The 16538-nt window shown below is 54.5% G+C and overlaps 4 protein-coding genes across 4 annotated transcripts; 3 read left to right on the top strand and 1 right to left on the bottom strand.

The window, feature by feature from the left end:
• Positions 1–895: 895 nt before the first annotated feature.
• On the bottom strand, positions 896–1939 carry J4E83_009815 (uncharacterized protein; the record flags this gene model as incomplete). The annotated part of the gene is made up of 1 exon (XM_049336700.1): positions 896–1939. One exon carries the CDS (start codon positions 1937–1939, stop codon positions 896–898), a length of 1044 nt encoding a protein of 347 aa, XP_049184126.1.
• A 1589-nt stretch (positions 1940–3528) lies between these two features.
• Positions 3529–8417, top strand: J4E83_009814 (putative NRPS-like protein biosynthetic cluster; the record flags this gene model as incomplete). Its single annotated transcript, XM_049336699.1, has 3 exons — positions 3529–3964; positions 4015–4400; positions 4461–8417. The coding sequence occupies 3 exons, from the start codon at positions 3529–3531 to the stop codon at positions 8415–8417; spliced, it is 4779 nt and encodes a 1592-aa protein (XP_049184125.1).
• Positions 8418–8930: 513 nt separating this feature from the next.
• On the top strand, positions 8931–10706 carry J4E83_009813 (uncharacterized protein; the record flags this gene model as incomplete). Its single annotated transcript, XM_049336698.1, has 1 exon — positions 8931–10706. One exon carries the CDS (start codon positions 8931–8933, stop codon positions 10704–10706), a length of 1776 nt encoding a protein of 591 aa, XP_049184124.1.
• Positions 10707–13456: 2750 nt separating this feature from the next.
• On the top strand, positions 13457–15046 carry J4E83_009812 (uncharacterized protein; the record flags this gene model as incomplete). Its single annotated transcript, XM_049336697.1, has 4 exons — positions 13457–13598; positions 13652–14259; positions 14315–14551; positions 14606–15046. The coding sequence occupies 4 exons, from the start codon at positions 13457–13459 to the stop codon at positions 15044–15046; spliced, it is 1428 nt and encodes a 475-aa protein (XP_049184123.1).
• Positions 15047–16538: the final 1492 nt, after the last annotated feature.

The raw sequence follows: 16538 nt of genomic DNA, 5'->3' as shown, positions 1-16538 counted from the left end.
GCGGACATGCCGACATTCTTGAAGAAGCCGAGGGAGTGGGATACTGCGGAGAGCTGTTCGGATTTGCCTGTGGGGCGGTGAGTTGGTGTGATGGGTATGGGCTAGAAGCGGAGTTTGCGTACCCAGTGGTCGCAGCATGGGAAGATGTTGCGTTTTGGGCTTCTGGTCTGGTATGTTGCGCGTCATCTTGCAGATGATTATTGTGATAATAAGAAGAATAAGATACATTCGATGAGTAAAGGAGGTTAGAACAGGGCTTCTAATGCATTTTGGAATGAGGTGATATCTATCTGATAACCCAAGTAGCGTACGAAACTGACTTGGATTGTCGGAACGGATGCAACGAACAACGCGGCATAGCCGAGCAATACCAAGCCTATCAGCTATTGCACTAAGGCCGTAGGTGCTTTGAGTTTAGTCATTCTGTTCTTGGCTACATGAGCAAATTGTAAATAGCCATCGATCCTTCGCTCGTCACTATAGCTCATTCAGGTTGGTGGGTGACAACATGTCCGATGGTGAGCCGGCAAGGCCTCAACTCCAGAGTTACTGCGTACCCAAATAAAGACAAGGGAGTCTTAGCAGATACACTAACCATATAACACGGTGCATACAACATTGGGCTCGCGACAGTGATGATGCTATAGCAGACTCAGTTCAAACGAGAGAAGCATTTCCATGTTGACGGCTATGGTGGTATGCCACGAATGAGGGGCATGCCAGATCAATCCTTGAGCAAAAGGAGAGGCGCGGATAGCAGTCAAGGCCAGCTGTTTCGATCGAAAGCGAAAGACGTCATGAAAGCGTATGTGAAGAACGATATCTCGACTGAAACGGGAGCATAGATCAAGATTCTCAGCCCCAACACCAACAAGACGACGGTAAGCACAGCGTATCATGCCCTGCTCCCATCATCACCCAACGGCAGCATTATCCTCCTCAGCCAAGCCCTCTTCGCCGCAATCGCGGCCCCCACAACCGGAACCTTCGGATTCTCAACAGCATCAAACAAGTGCGTGCCTCCAGGCCAGACATGCAGCTCACACGAGGAACCACACCGCCACATATTCATAGCATACATGACTGCAGGATCGCGGAAGACCTCGCATTCAGCCGCATCGATGTAAGTCTGAGGTAAGTTGGACAGGTCGGTAGCGCGGGATGGGGCCTGATATGCGGTGACAGTGTTGGTACCACGCTGACCGGCAAGAGCGTGATTCCAGGCCGCGCGGTTCGTGGCGCCGTTCCAGGGCACGCCGTACTCGAATTGGTGGTCTGAGACGCTCTCGCAGCGGTCGTCGAGCATGGGCGACAAGAGCATTTGCGCTTTGATCGGGACGGCTGGAGTTGCCTTGTCGCGGGCCATGAGACAGGTAGCTGCAGCGAGCGGCGCACCGCCTGAGGATCCGCAGATCACGATCGCGGCTGGATCGATGCCTAGGCGCGCGGCGTTGGACGAGAGCCAGACGAGACCGTCATAGCAGTCTTCGGCGCCGCCTGGTGCAGGCGTTTCGGGTGCGAGCCGGTATTCAATCGAGGCGATGACGCATGGGATGTCTTGGACGAGATCGACTAGTTGCGCAACAGCGCTGAAGCGATCGCCTGAGATCATGCCGCCACCGTGTATGTAATACAGGACTGGTAATGCATTGGGTGAGGCCTTCGGGGCGAAGACTGACAAGGCGATGCTGTGGCCGCACGAGCCGGGTACGGCATGCTCCGTATGCGTCAGATGCGGGTTCGCGGCGAGGATTGGTTCGGGACTGCCACCAACATCGAAGCCGCGGAGCAAGGCAACATCCAACTCTTCCGGTAAAAGGACTGAGTCGATCAACGGTGCTAGAAAGGGATCGATCGAGGGCCTCGGGATGGTAATGCGCGCGTCCAGCTGTGCAGCCTGGGAATACGGGTATGAATATGGTGTTGAATCGTGTGTCATGCTGGCCGGTGAGAACGTGATAGCGAGCCGCGACGCATCATGGCCTCGCATGTGTACATGTACTGAACGCTTGCGGCGGGCGCAGAGGCGCCATGCTGACAGTAAGCGGGGATGCAGACACGACCCGCGAACCAGGGTGAGGTTGGTGAAGCCATACGCGAGCACGGACCCTGTCCAACGGCCCGCTCCACTGCAAGCAGTCTGAGGGCATATTACCCGCTGCTGTGGGCTTGGTTCCGACGCCGTCATCCCACGCACCAGGCCTTCAACACATGTCGCCCACGAGGGCGCAGCCGATTCTAGCCCTTGCCATGAGGCACCCTGCCGGGTCAGCCACCTTCTCAAACAAGCGCATTCTGCCGTGAGCGCGTTTTCGAATGAGCGAATTTCGCATGAGCACGTTCCGGCTATCAGCTGCTCTTATGAGCAAGTCTAGCGACGCATCTTTTGCCGCTAGAAAGGTCATGTAGAAGTCCGACACACGACTGAGCTCCCTCTTAACCTCCTAGGGCTGTAAACTCCGCAGCCAAGAGAAAGACTCCACCAACAGCAATCCAGCTCACCAAGTGGAGGTACGGAGAATGATCGGCGCGGAGGTTTGGGTTGGCATTGTGTAGCGACATGACTGCGGGGCGTCGATTGAAGGCTGGTATCGTCGCAAGACTATACTGATGCTGTTAGCTTTGATATCCCCACGACGCTGCAATGCCTACCCGCTTCTACCGCGTGTCTACTGTGGCCTTGGGGCCGCTCTGGCCCCCTGCGAGCTCAACGGGTTGCGACGGCGACTGTGGAGTCTGTGATTACATGGTATCGCGCACCAGGTTTGGCGGTTGATGGAACCCGCTGGGGTGATGTCGAGGCACTGACAATGTTGCTGTCAGCACATACGTGCATGCCAACAGGGCATTAAGTAGCTTGCTGCGCGTGGCGGGTGAGTACACCTCGCATGTCCGAGTGTTGATTGTGATCAAATCGCGAGCATAGGCTGAACCGAGCCTGCGGCGGCGCGCGTTGCGGCGCGGGTACATCAGCGAAGAAGCTTGGCGGTGAAGCGTGATGGCCGCTAGAGAGCACGTGACGCTTGGCAGCCTTCGTCAAACCTCGACTGGGCAGTCAGTCCAACATGCCACCACACACCCCGATCCGCGTCTTGGATTCATCACGCATGCTGGCCTTCGTCCCGCTTATCCATCTCCGGATCGGGCGCGTCGCTTGTCACAATGACTAGGCCCTACAACTCCAGCTGGCTTCGTACAGCCCCATCGAATCAATGGCAGGAGCGTATCGAAAAAGCGAGGCCTGTTCGCCTCGAACACCCTCATATTACCTCAGCCGCCCCTGCAATGCCGGAGCTCGGACTGTATCTGCGTGCCGTTCCCGACACTACAGTCTCATCGTGGCTTCCGTCAGCCTTCGCCTGATCTCAAGGCCTGATCTCAAGGCTCGTGCGGCATTCGCCCACTTTACCGGCTCACAAAACCCGACCCTGGCAAACGTATTCTGGGGTCTTTATATGAGCGATTCCAGAATCTGATGACACTCTACTCACCTTCACAGATCGCAAGTCTATTGATGTCTCGCGAGTTATGGTCGACATGCGGATACGCCCCAACGGCTTGACTGGCACCAGCACCCACGGCCTTGGCATCTCACACCTACACATAGACCAACCAGTCCCTGCATCGTCGACTGAGGCGGGAGATACGTCTACCAAGATCTTGGATATCATTTACGAACATGCGCTCGACAAGTTTGACGATTCCAAAGAGCGTCTAGCGGCAGGAAAGGCGAACTTCCTGTCCGTAATCGACCGATTCGTCCTGGCAGGTGAACGTGTTGAAGCATGTTTGCCGGCCTTTCCTTTCAAGTCGGCCAACAAGGTTTACAAAGTCCTTGGGTCCCTTCCGGACAAGGCGGAAGAGCTAGCGCTTCAACGGTTGAGCCACATGTGCGCAAGGATCAAGGGTGTCTACAAGCCGGGAGCAAGAGTTACCATCATATCCGATGGTATCACCTACAACGGTATGTATCTATCTCTGCTACAGATAGTCTCTACTGACACTTTAAACAAGACCTTTTGTCGATATCCGACCGCGAAACATGGATCTATGGCGAGGCTTTACGGCAGATGGCGGTCGAGAAGAAGTTCACGTACGTTGCCTTCTCTCGTCTGAAGGACATACTAGACCTTCCGCTCCCGGACAAATTGCGAGAGATCACATATGTTGCGAATTGTACCAACTTCCGCCGACTGCTTCTGAACAAGCACGGAAGGCCGGATATCGATATCGATAAGGAGATCAAGGAGAATGCTGATACGAGACTCACTTATCTCGGCTACCGCAAGTTTCTCGAGTCGGATCTGAAGCACATATTCGCACTTGGAGAGAACCGCGGCAGCAACCAATACAAGAGGGACGTCAAATATCTAGCCAAGCAGATGCTGTTCAGAGGATACGTAAGTTCCGAGAGTCCTCGCACTACTGGCTGAGCTATCGGACACTGACATCAAGTACAGGCTTATGCTGGAGCAGTCAAAGCCGCCTTCCCACACCACCTGAGGTTATCAATACACGAATCGATAGGCGACCACAAGATATCGATAAGTCTCTTGAACACCAAGACGGGCTACACCACACCATGGCACTGCAGCGTAGCCATGCTAGGCGACGGAACATGGGTGAGCGCGCCTAAAGGCGAGTTCGAGAAGGACCAGCGGCTTGAGCTAATATACGAGAACGGGCGGCCAAGCTACTTCAAGGAGAACAGGCTGCAAGAATCGGATATGCCGTGGATCAGCGAAGCCAACACCGGCTATCTGCAAGCTCGCAGCCCGTTCAGCGGCACCAAGAGCGGATATTCATCGCCGAGCGCGATGTCGATGGCCAGTGACGCATCAACCCCACCAACGTCCGTCGTACATTCACCACCACGTTCTTCACCGCGCTCTTCACCACGTTCTTCAGCAAACATGAAGTCCTCGGACTCATCATCCGCAGACGGCACTGGTGGAGAGCCGGCGTATGGACGCCGTCTCATACCTCAGATCATGGACCAAGTCGCGCGGTATAATCCCAACCGGGTTGTCTTCTCCATCGCAACGACTTCCGACGCAGGTCTGACGTTCCGAGACATATCAGCGCATACTTTTGCGAAGGCCGTGGACAAGACAGCCTGGTGGCTCCATGACCAGATTGGCAAGTCGGCATCGGTGCGGCCAGTAGGCTACGTCGGGCCACACGACCTCCGACATGTCCTCCTCACATATGCTTGCGTCAAGGTCGGCTACGCCGCACTCAACCTTTCGCCCAAGAACAGTGTTGAAGGCGCCCTGGCTGTGCTCGAAGCTACCGAATGCAACGTTTGGGCCAAAGCATCCGATGTACCGGCAGCCCCCCTGGTGAAGAGCTTCCTGGAGAGGCGCTCAATGAAGCTGCTGGAGCTACCACTCTTGGACGACCTGTTGGATGCAGAAGCCGCCAAGCCATTTCCGTTTACCAAAACGTTCGATGCCGCGGTCTCAGAACCTTTCTGTTATCTTCATACATCGGGCTCCACGGGGGTGCCAAAGCCTATTCCATGGTCTCACGGTCTGATTGGGACGATGGATGCGATTCGCCTACTTCCACCTGTCGATGGCGACGGGGGAATGGTGCCATGGACGTCGGACTGGAAGGAAGGAGACCGGATTTACTCTTCCTTTCCCATGTGCCACGGCGCTGGCATCATCATGGACATTCTCATGCCGGCATTGTTTGATCTACAGTGTGTTTTGGGACCGAAAAACGTGATCCCCAACATGTCGCTGATCGAGAACCTCGCCGATGGCGCCAAGATCGACATCTGGAGTATGGTCCCATCACTCGTCGATGAGCTTGGAGACACGCCTGATGTGTTGGCCAAGCTCCATACATCTAAGTTCATCTGCGCTTCCGGTGGTCCAGTCAGCCCAGTCAGTGCCGGCAAAGTCAACGACGTCATCAGAGTGCTCAACTTGACGGGAACGACAGAGGGTCTCTTCATCGGCAACCTCGTTGTTGATAGAGAGGATTGGTTATGGTTCGCCTTCCACCCGTACTCCGGCTTCGACTTCAAGGAAGTTGAACCTGGTATTTATGAACACTGGGTGCACCGCAACGAACATTCGTCCTTATTCCAAGGCATCTTCCACACATTTCCAGACCAGAAGTCTATCAATCTCAAGGATCTCTACAAGCAACACCCTACTAAGCCCAATTTGTGGGCGTTCACAGGGCGCAATGATGATCTCATCGTCCTGTCCAACGGCTATAAGATTCTACCATTGGAGTTCGAAGCCCTAGTGGGTACACACCCTGCGATTGATGGCTGCCTTGTTGTGGGTAGCCACAAGCGCCAGCCAGGCCTTCTCATCGAATTAAAGGCTGCCGTGGACAAGAGCGATGAACTCATGGACAGCATTTGGGCCAAAATAGAGACTAGCATGTCTTCAGCGCGACACGCCGTAAACTTGACACGCGACTATGTTATCTTTGCGCAACCAGATAAGCCCTTCGTCCGTACCGATAAAGGAACCGTCAAGAGAAGAGGAACAATTACGCTCTACGATGACTACATCGAGCGACTCTACAGCTCTCAAAACCCAGAGATTACTTTTGACATCGATACCAGCTCTACATCCACGTTGCAGCAGTCAGTAAAGGACATACTCGCGTCCTCTCTTCCAGCCATCTCGACCGCCACCCCGAACGATGACTTGTTCGCCCTCGGACTTGATTCATTGGGAGTGTCTGCATCGGTCACTGCTATCCGATCAGCTATCGCAGGCCTGGACAAACTCGCACCCCGTCATCTGTATGCCAATCCAACCCTGGCCAAGTTTATCGCCGCTCTCGAGCCAATGATCGCTGGAGTGAAGAATGGAGATAGCACAAGTCATGCTGCTAGCGACCGAGAATCGACCCTGCAGCGCATGATCGCCCAGAGAAGAGCGTGGCAGTCCTTCCGGTTGAACCCCTTCGACTATGTCAACCCAAACCACTACATGGGACTAGTATTCTACTTTCCCCTGAAAGCAGATGCAACCTTTGAAGAGACGTTTGCGAACATGCAGGCGGGACTCAATCGGACTTTTGAGCTCATACCAGCCCTTGGTGGAAAGATGATCCGATCGTGCCAAGACGAGATTGCATATACGACAGGCAACCTCTCCGTCGCCGTGCCACCCTTTGGTCGCCCAGCTCGCGACCGGCTAGTGTTCAAAGATCTGTCTCACGTGCTTCCAACTTTCGAGACCCTACGAGATGGTGGCTTCGTACCATCAGCCTTCAAGGACGAGCTGGTCCTGCGACAGGATACTTTCCCAAAGCTGCCCGCAGATATCATTGTGGCGCAAGCAAACTTCATCAAAGGCGGTTGCATCCTCGCTATGGACCTCAACCATTGCTGCCTTGATGGAGTAGGTGCTATTATTGCCATCAAGGCCTGGGCTGAGAACTGCAGGTACCTGCAAGGTGACTCATCAGCAACATGTGCGTGGTACGATGCGGAGAGCTTCAACCACAGCCTTCCCGAAGTACTGCATGACTTGGAGGGACATGCGCGCTCGGTAGATGAGATCGACCCTGATGTCTGGGGCCTACTTCCATTTGTTCCCACGGACGATGTCCTTGCGAAACATGCTGCCAGGGCAGCAGGACCTCTCGGCCGACCGCCACGCTACCCGCTGCACTCGGTATGGCCCTTGCCGGCTGCTGAGAGGAAGATGGACACTACCCTATTTTTGATCTCACCCGAGAAGGTCGAATTGCTCAAAGCGGACGTCGCAAGCGATCCGGCCGCTAACGGCGTCACCACATCCATCAGCGATATAATACAAGCGTTCTTTTGGCGCTCCGCATTGCGAGCTCGTCTCGCTGTAGCCAAGGCCAATGGCCGACAGGTCAACCCCGACGACTTCTCCATCCTCGAGTTGCCAACGGACGGGCGACCTTACTTCTCCTCCCTCTTACCAGACTCATACATGGGCAGTCTACTCACGCTCAACCGAACAAGCATGCCAGTCGAAGAACTCTGCGCCTCGACTACGAGCATTGCAAGTATCGCGCAGATGCTGCGTGCTTCTGCTGCGCGCATGACACCGGCACTGATACACGACGCGTTCACTCTGCTGCAGTCACTGCCAGATCACAGCAGGTTCTCCACAGCCAACATGGGTCTTGACCACATGCACGCCATGATCTCAAACATGATACTCTTTCAGATGAACGAGATCAACTTTGGTCATGCGTATTTCACCAACGGAGGTTCGCCAGAGACGATGAGGCCTCAGCTGGAACGCGGCAGTGGGCGATTCAGGTTCCTGGTGGTGTTCCCACTGAAGGCAGATGGTGGCGTGGAGTTGGTGTTGGGTACGTTCCCCGAAGAGCGAGATATGCTTGCGCGCGATGAGGAGTTCACTAGATATGCGCGACTGGTTGATGTTGCCGCTTGTTGAGCTAGGTTAGACTGGGCACTATGAGAGCATTGCGGGGAGTTTGGTAGCTATTGCGCGTGTAATTTGACTGTCACCCTATTTGAACTGGTGCAAGTGTCACCTTGGGATAACGCACTAGTGCCAGAGGAATGCAGGTGCACTTGTACTTAGCGCGATGGAAGTGGGAGCAGGTCCATGCGACAACCTTGGAAGTCTCAGTGGCGCCATGTAGCCCCCAAACGCATGTCAGCTGTGCATGAGCAGGGTTCAGGGTTTCGGGCCATAACGATCGCAAACATGCTCTTCGCCGAGCCGCTTGTGCAACCCGCATGTCATGCTCGTATTAGCCCGTCTACTTAGCGAACATGACAAGTCAGCCAAGTACAGCAGGGTGTGGCTTTCTCACTCACATGGTTGTTACGGGCTTCACCAACTAGTCTAAGAGTGTCAGCAGCCACCACAGTGCGCATACTGCCTAGATTTTGCCCTTGTCGATACACCCACTCAACCCTCTGAAGCCTTCAACCGTGCGACATGAGTCGCTCTCGCGCATCGATCGAAGAGCCTCTTCTCTCTCCATCATCTTCAACATCCAGCTTCGCCGAAGCTGTCGAATCAAGTGCCGACGATCCCAGTTGCCCATCTCCAGAAGATCCACCCACTAACGATGACGGCCCATCTCCCACAGCCCAGCCAGGCGTCCTCGCCATCGAAGCCACAACGCAAGCCTGGACAGGACATTCCCTAACAACAGCCTACATAATGATCTGGTTCATCTACTTCGTCGAAACACTGCTAGCCGGCACAACAGCAGCGCTCATACCATACGTCACATCAGCCTTCTCCATGCACTCGTTCACGCCCACCGTCAGCATCCTCAGCAACGTAGTCGGCGGAGTGACCAATTTGACGATTGCCAGAATCATCGATGTCTTTGGGCGACCGCATGGCTTGATATTATGCGTGTGTCTCGGAACACTGGGGTTGCTCATCATGACAATATGCGAGGGCGTCGCTGTGTACGCGGCGGCAATGATATTCCATACGGTGGGAAATAATGGCGTGCAGTATATACTGGCAGTCTTCATCGCTGATACGACAAAGTTGGAGAACAGGGCGCTGATGCAGGCCCTTATGAACTCGACTGGTCTGATTACGGGATGGGTAGCTGGGCCGTTGGCTCAACGGTACCTTGGTGGCTTGGGATGGCGGTGGGCGTTTGCCATGTTCAGTGCACTCGTTCCGCTTGTTACGCTGCCGCTGTTTGGGCTGCTGATGTGGAATTACAAGAAAGCGAAGAGAATGGGACTTGTGCGCGAGCGCAAGACCGGTCGCAATGCTCTGCAGTCTGTGATACACTACAGCCGGGAGTTTGATGCGATCGGCTTGTGCTTAGTGTCGGCGGGCGTTACCCTTTTCCTGCTGCCGTTCAACCTACACACGTTGGCGGGCAACGATTGGGCGTCGCCAATGGTGGTCGGCATGTTCGTAGTCGGCATTGGTCTTCTCATCGCATTCGCATCGTGGGAAAGCTCTTTTGCGCCCATCCGCCTTCTTCCATACAGCTTACTCATGGATCGAACCGTCTTCGGCGCATGTCTCCTATGCACATGTCTCTTCGGCAGCTACGCCGTTTGGAACAGCTACTTCGGCTCATACCTGCAAGTCGTGCAAGGCCTTAGCGTGGAAGAAGCGAGCTACGTCGCGCAAGCCTACACCGTGGTCAGCGTGGTATTCGCGGTCTTGGCCGGCTACATCATTCATCGCACTGGCCGCTTCAAAACCGTTTCGCTCGTCATTGGTATCCCGCTCAGCATGCTGGGTCAGGGTCTCATGGTCCTCTTCCTCGCTCCAGGGAACACCGGCTATATCATCGTGTGCTTCCTCCTCATCTCCGTTTCACAGGGCGTCCTCGTCGTTACGGATGAGATCGCTATCCTGGCCGCCGGGTCACATGAGCATGTCGCCGCAATGCTAGCTCTCGTTAGCATCTTCGGCAACATCGGCGGGGCAATCGGTTTGACTATCGCCGCCTCGATCTGGTCGGACGTGCTTCCAAGTCGACTTCGGCAGTATCTGCCTACGGAGGAGCTGCCAGATCTTCACAAGATCTTTGGGGATCTGGCGAAGCAACTGTCTTATCCGGTCGGCTCGCCCGCGCGCATCGCTATTCAGCATGCATATGAAGACGCGTTGTCTCGGCTTCTGCTCGTGAGTACGGGTATCTGGGTCCTCGGCGCTGTTGGGGTGTTGATGTGGCGGAATATCAATGTTAAGCAGGTTCAACAGAGCAAGGGCCATGTCTGGTGATAGCGACTTTGTCGGAGTCGGGATGGCATGTGGTATCTGCAGTAGACCGGAATGAATATTGATATAGGGTCGATGTTGCGCAGAAGAAAGCGTTGACGGGAATAGCGTGTGTGTGCCGAGAATGGAGCAATGACGGCCTCTCGTTCGATCGTCGGAAATAGATGCTCCGTAATACGGCTTTATGGGGCGTAATCGACGTACTGAGAACATTTTAGTACTACTCTCACGACACAGCGCTTCACGAGGGTTTGCGCCAGTCCATTGGAACTAACTATGACCAACTGTCGATATATAACTCTCTCCGACTTTCGAGGTAGTGCACGACCTAATACCCAACAAGAAGAAGCTATGCAACAACCCCGCCAGTCCCCGCAGCCAGCGCCTGACGCACAGACATTCGCGAGGCTCCATTGTACCAAGCTTGAGGTCTCTTCGATACCAGTCGAAGACCGCACTTGTTTGCTTTGCGACACAGATTATGACGACCCTAGCCCTGATGAGGGAAGCGATCCCGAGCACCCTGTGCAAGTTGACTTCGGCGATTGTCACCACGTCTTCGGTCATCGTTGCCTGCGCAAGTTGATCGATGGCCGAACTGCGTGGAGTAATAAGTGCCCGCTATGCCGGACGCAGTGGTTTGGCACTGTACCTGTACCTTTGCGCCCAGATCAAGTCATTTTCTACATTCGAGCAAGAGAGCCGGTGTACTCTCCCTGGCCAGAACGCCGTCGAAGGGTGGAGACGGCAGTGAGAGCTCAAGCTGCGCGACTGCTTGGTAGGAGAGACAGGGACGAGGGTGGAGACCAAGCGGATGCATCACGAGTTGCAGACCTTGAGGGACTTGAGGAACGCACACGGCCAGACAATCGGCACATCTGGTGAGGCCGGCGAGGTCTGGAAGACTTGCAAGATCGTGTGATCTATTAAAATGTGAAAGGACTGGCAGTGCTTGATGTCTTGTGCAGGAGCCCGAGGGCTGGAGTATTCGTGAATCGGACGACAAATATAACAGGCCGCTTCGGCTACTCGGTGGAAGGGTGGGCGTTGGTGCGGAGAACTGGAGTACCATGGTTGTGTTTGTAGCTGTCTCTTTGTTTAGCAGGCTGATCTGTCGTGGGTCATCATGTGCGGATGCTGCGGAGAAGTTAGATCCCCTGATATGAGAAATCTGCTGTCGGCCGTGAAGTCGCATGCTTGCACAGGGTACTAGAATAAAAAACGTTGATGCACATCATACTTGATGCCATGAATTGAACTCGTGGAATCCATTGCAATGTCTCCGTACGTGATCGCGACTTTGAAGGCCTGACGTGAAGCACGAAACAATGTATAAGTACCCTTCGCAGGAACGTTGTTCCTTGCTTCCTTACCATACCTACACACGTTGCGCAATCCTGTAAATCAGCTTCTTCAACATGCCCAGTCGACGAGCTGAACGACGCATTCGCGAGCATCTATCGCATTTGATACCCGTGCCACTACTCGATGTACCAGAAAGCGACCGCGTATGTACGTTGTGCTACGAACCTTTTCCTGCGCCAGAAGAAGCCGGCGACTACCCAGTCCGTGTACGCTCCACCCACGCCAACTCGACTTGTCGGCATGTGTTCGGAAGGACGTGCATCGAAGGGCACCTGAGCAGCGGTAGAGGATATAGCAGGAGGTGCCCAATATGTCGCGAGAGCTGGTTTGGCGAAGCTGAGGGCGATGCATTCGGAAGCGTCGACGAAGAGGCGGAGGAGTCTGCAGCGGCATCGTTTCTAGAGGGGAGTCGCTTTCGTGCCCCTGCAGTGGGACTGAGGGACCGGCGAATTGAGCTTATCTTCGGGTTGGAGGATACGAATGAGCAAGATGTTCAGCGATTCTTCGAACATATAGGTGAAGCTCTGCGTGGTATGCCTTCCGCAGAAGCCAATGGTCAAGCAGCTATCGACCAAACGACCCAAGCGATTGCTGACGCCGAGGAAAGATTGCGCGTGATTCGCGACGTCGAAGGCGATCGCGCAGCACCCCCAGCTGTGAACGTTTCGCAAGGCATGCGTCGTGGCAGCGCAGAAGAGGAAGACGAGGAGATGGCACGACGAATTATGCAGGCGGGGCTTCAACAGGCCAGGCCGCCGGCTGAGGGTACGACCCTACGACCCGCCGAGGCGACTGCGGTGGCCCCGGTCGCGGTATCACGTGGCAATGTTGAGCGGCGCTTGTCAGATCGAGAGTCTCAGCCGGGACATATACCGCCAGCGTTGCGACGCCGCGACAGATTGTCTGAGCGACAACACGACGCGACCCTTTCGAGCGCAGGCCGCATTACAAGAGCAATCGGCTTCCTGGAGCAGCTTCGCCGGATGGAAGAGATGACCATCGATAGTTCTGACATAGTTGAGAGAGTGCAAGAAGTCGAAGATGCCGTAAACGCTCTGTGGCGGGGTGTTGAGGGCGATAGGCTGCGGCGAGAGCGCATTCGCTTCGTGCGTCGCGACTCTTAAGCAATGATTGATCAATGCAATTAGCTTTTGTAAATGCAAGTGTTTCCGTGTTTGGTTGCCATGATGTGAAGATGAAGTGGGTGTGCTTGGGGGGCGATGCGTTCGGGATCCGACCGGAGATTGCGATTATCTCCGACGTCGCGCTAGTCGCGTCTGATTCTGCACGCCAACGCGACTACCAACAACGCGTTCAGAAGCGCGCAGGCTCTGCCACATCGCCTTTGTCATCAAGCCGTGATACTACAAAGGATCTGCTGCCTCAATATGTCGTGTCCACCAGCCGATGAAGACTTCAAAGTCGCCACAGATCGCTTTCTGGCGTGGTTCAAGGCCGGCGGTGGTGTCTTCCGCGACGACCTGCTGGAAATACAAGATCTGAGACACAAAGACGCTGGGCGAGGAATCAGTATGCCATCCGGTCAAGCAACACGTAAAATGGTGAACACTAATAGTGCATAGTCGCAAAGAAAGACATACCCCAGGACACGACGCTATTCACCATCCCCAGGGACCTAATCATCAGCGTGGAGACTTCCGAACTTCCCGGGAAACTGCCAGAAGTTTTCGACGCGTTTGTCGGTGGTGAAGGCGACGATGAGAAAGAGCCTCTCGACTCATGGACATCCCTCATACTGGTCATGATGTACGAGCATCTACAGGGCGATGCATCACGCTGGAAGCCATATTTGGACGTACTACCACGGATGTTCGACACACCCATTTTCTGGTCCGAAGCAGAACTGAAGGAGCTTGAGGGAACTTGCCTTTCGGTCGACAAGGTTGGAAAGCAGCAGAGTGATGACATGTTGAGATCGCGCGTTGTTCCTGTCGTCGAGCAAAACCCGAAGGTCTTCTACCCTGAGGGGGCTTCAAAGTTGAGTAGTCAAGATCTTCTTGATCTTGCGCACCGCATGGGTAGCACAATAATGTCTTACGCTTTCGACCTGGATAACAAAGACGAGGAGTCCGACAATGAAGAAGACGGATGGGTCGAAGATCGCGACGGCACCACTCCGCTTGGAATGGTACCCATGGCAGACATACTCAATGCGAATGCCGACTTCAACGTGAGTCATATGCCAGTGTAGACGCAGACTTCATTGAGCTAACAGAACCCGACAGGCACATATCAATCATGGCGACAGTCTCGAAGTTACATCGCTTCGATCATCTCTGCCAGCTGGGTCGGAGGTCCTCAACTACTACGGTCCATTACCAACGTCCGAGCTACTACGCCGCTATGGCTACGTAACACCTGAACATGCCCGATACGATGTAGCAGAGCTACCGTGGGGCCTCGTTCGCGCAGCGCTCATTGAACAGCTCACAGTGTCGGAAGAGGTCGTTAGCAAGGTCGAGGTACGATGACGACTGTCACGCTTCTGACAGGCGCATGCACTGACAGTAACCCAGGCAAAGCTTGAAGACGACGAAGAGTTCGAAGAGTACTTCATCATCGAGCGCGACTCCGGCGACCCAGATTCGGAAGGGCAACTCACGTATTCGGCTCAGCTGCGCGAAGTATCCCCAGAGTTGGAAGAGCAAGTAAAGGCTGTGTTCAAGGGTATCAAGCAGCAAAAGCCAGAGCTCTTTTCGGAGAAGCGGAAGCGCGTTGACGACTACCAAGCGATCGTATCGAAGTCTTTGACTGCAAAGCTTGCGACGTATCCGACGACTATGAAGGAAGACGAGACGCTTCTCAAACGTGACGATCTGGCTAAGCGCCATCGCATGGCAATCACAGTCAGACTTGGTGAGAAGAGGCTGCTTCATGAAGCTCTGGCTCTTCTGCAGCGGGATGAAGCGGATAATGTCGCAACCCAGGTCGGGAAGAAGACGAAGCAGAAGGCGTAATGTAAAGTAACCACTAAATCGGGAGAAGGCGATACCCATGTCGCATTCGCGCGATCTACAAACACACGAATCGAACATCTCATAATTTATCGCATCCCGATCACTTTCGCGCTCAAGGACCTGTCGTCGTATGCCATTCAACGCGCGTATCGCTGAACCTTGTCCTCTAATGACACTCGCCACGCGCGTATGCTGCGGCCGCGACATCACACCGAAAGCCCCAGCTCGCGATACGCACTCTTCAATGGCAACTGTTGTCACAGCGGTAGAGGGTCGCCACGTCGAAGTGTTCACGATGCCGATACTGTAGTTCACCGTCGTATGGCTCGGATTGCGTTGCGCATTGCATGTAAGCAGCCTTGGGGTCGTAGACGTCACGCAATTCCATCACTCTAGCCCACGATTAATAACCGTGACAGCCACAAACGATCCACATCATTTACTCACTCGCTCCACGTCTCATTACGTCGATGTTACCCATGCCAACCGTCACATCGACAACGCGCGTGTAGTGCTCAAGTTTGGGAATGACAACATGTCAAAACGCTCGCTACCCACGAAAAACGGACAGACGCCAACGAATGTGGCATGTTAGAGGCTGGGCACTCTCAAGCAACGTCCGCGAAGACGCAAAAGATGTAACTTGTGCATTGTCGTTAGCTATGTACCCAAATGGTTCACGATCACTCTTGTTCTGACGAAGCCCTACAGCCATCGATGTGTATGCAGTATCTCGCGCACCCTCACCAACGCGACATCGACGGCTTCCAGCTCTTGCCTCACGCCTTCGTCATTCGCATCAAGTCGCGCCAGTCTCGCGAGCGCACCAGTCACTGCCGCAACCATCTCCGTCCGCCCACCATGCGGTGCGGGAAACCACTCGACTCTACACAACGGACAGGTATGGCTCCACGGGTGGCCGCCGCGAATGTGTGTTTCGATACACCGGCGGCCAAAGATGTGCTCGCACGCGCCGCGGTTCTGCACCTGCACGGCGTACTCGTGGTCGTCGTCGCCGCCTATTCCAGGAAGCGCGCAATCAGCGGGAGGCTCGACGAAGGCTCCGTGGCATATGCAGCATTCGCGGTCACTTGGGGAGTCGCTCGGAAGCGATGCGAGCGCGATGGGCATGATGTTGCAGGTGAGGAAGTGAGCGATCTGGTAGTCTTGGATATGTTGTGGCATCGTTCGTAGATCGTAGAGAGTGCTATCGCAATGCGCACTGCGGGACAGTGTTTTTAGAGAGGGCTTGTTCGCACTTTACGTTGCTCTTGCTGTGAGCTTGAATAGGAGGGTTTATCGTCGTGAAGACATGTATTTGAATAGCCTCGCTTTACGCGACAGCATTTTCGCAGCGCATCTTCTGTAACATAAAGCTAAGCGACTCGCGTGTACGCAACGTGTGCCTTTGTATCGTATACTTTTGCGACGTAGAGCTTCGCCGCATAGAGCTTTACAGCGTAGAGCTTTATAGCGTAGATTATCGCGAAGT

Source organism: Alternaria metachromatica (assembly GCF_023757995.1).
Source record: "Alternaria metachromatica strain BMP 0045 chromosome Unknown scaffold_37, whole genome shotgun sequence".
NCBI lineage: Eukaryota > Fungi > Ascomycota > Dothideomycetes > Pleosporales > Pleosporaceae > Alternaria > Alternaria metachromatica.
Note: the sequence above shows the minus strand (reverse complement) of the source record. Positions and strands in the feature narration are given on the sequence as shown.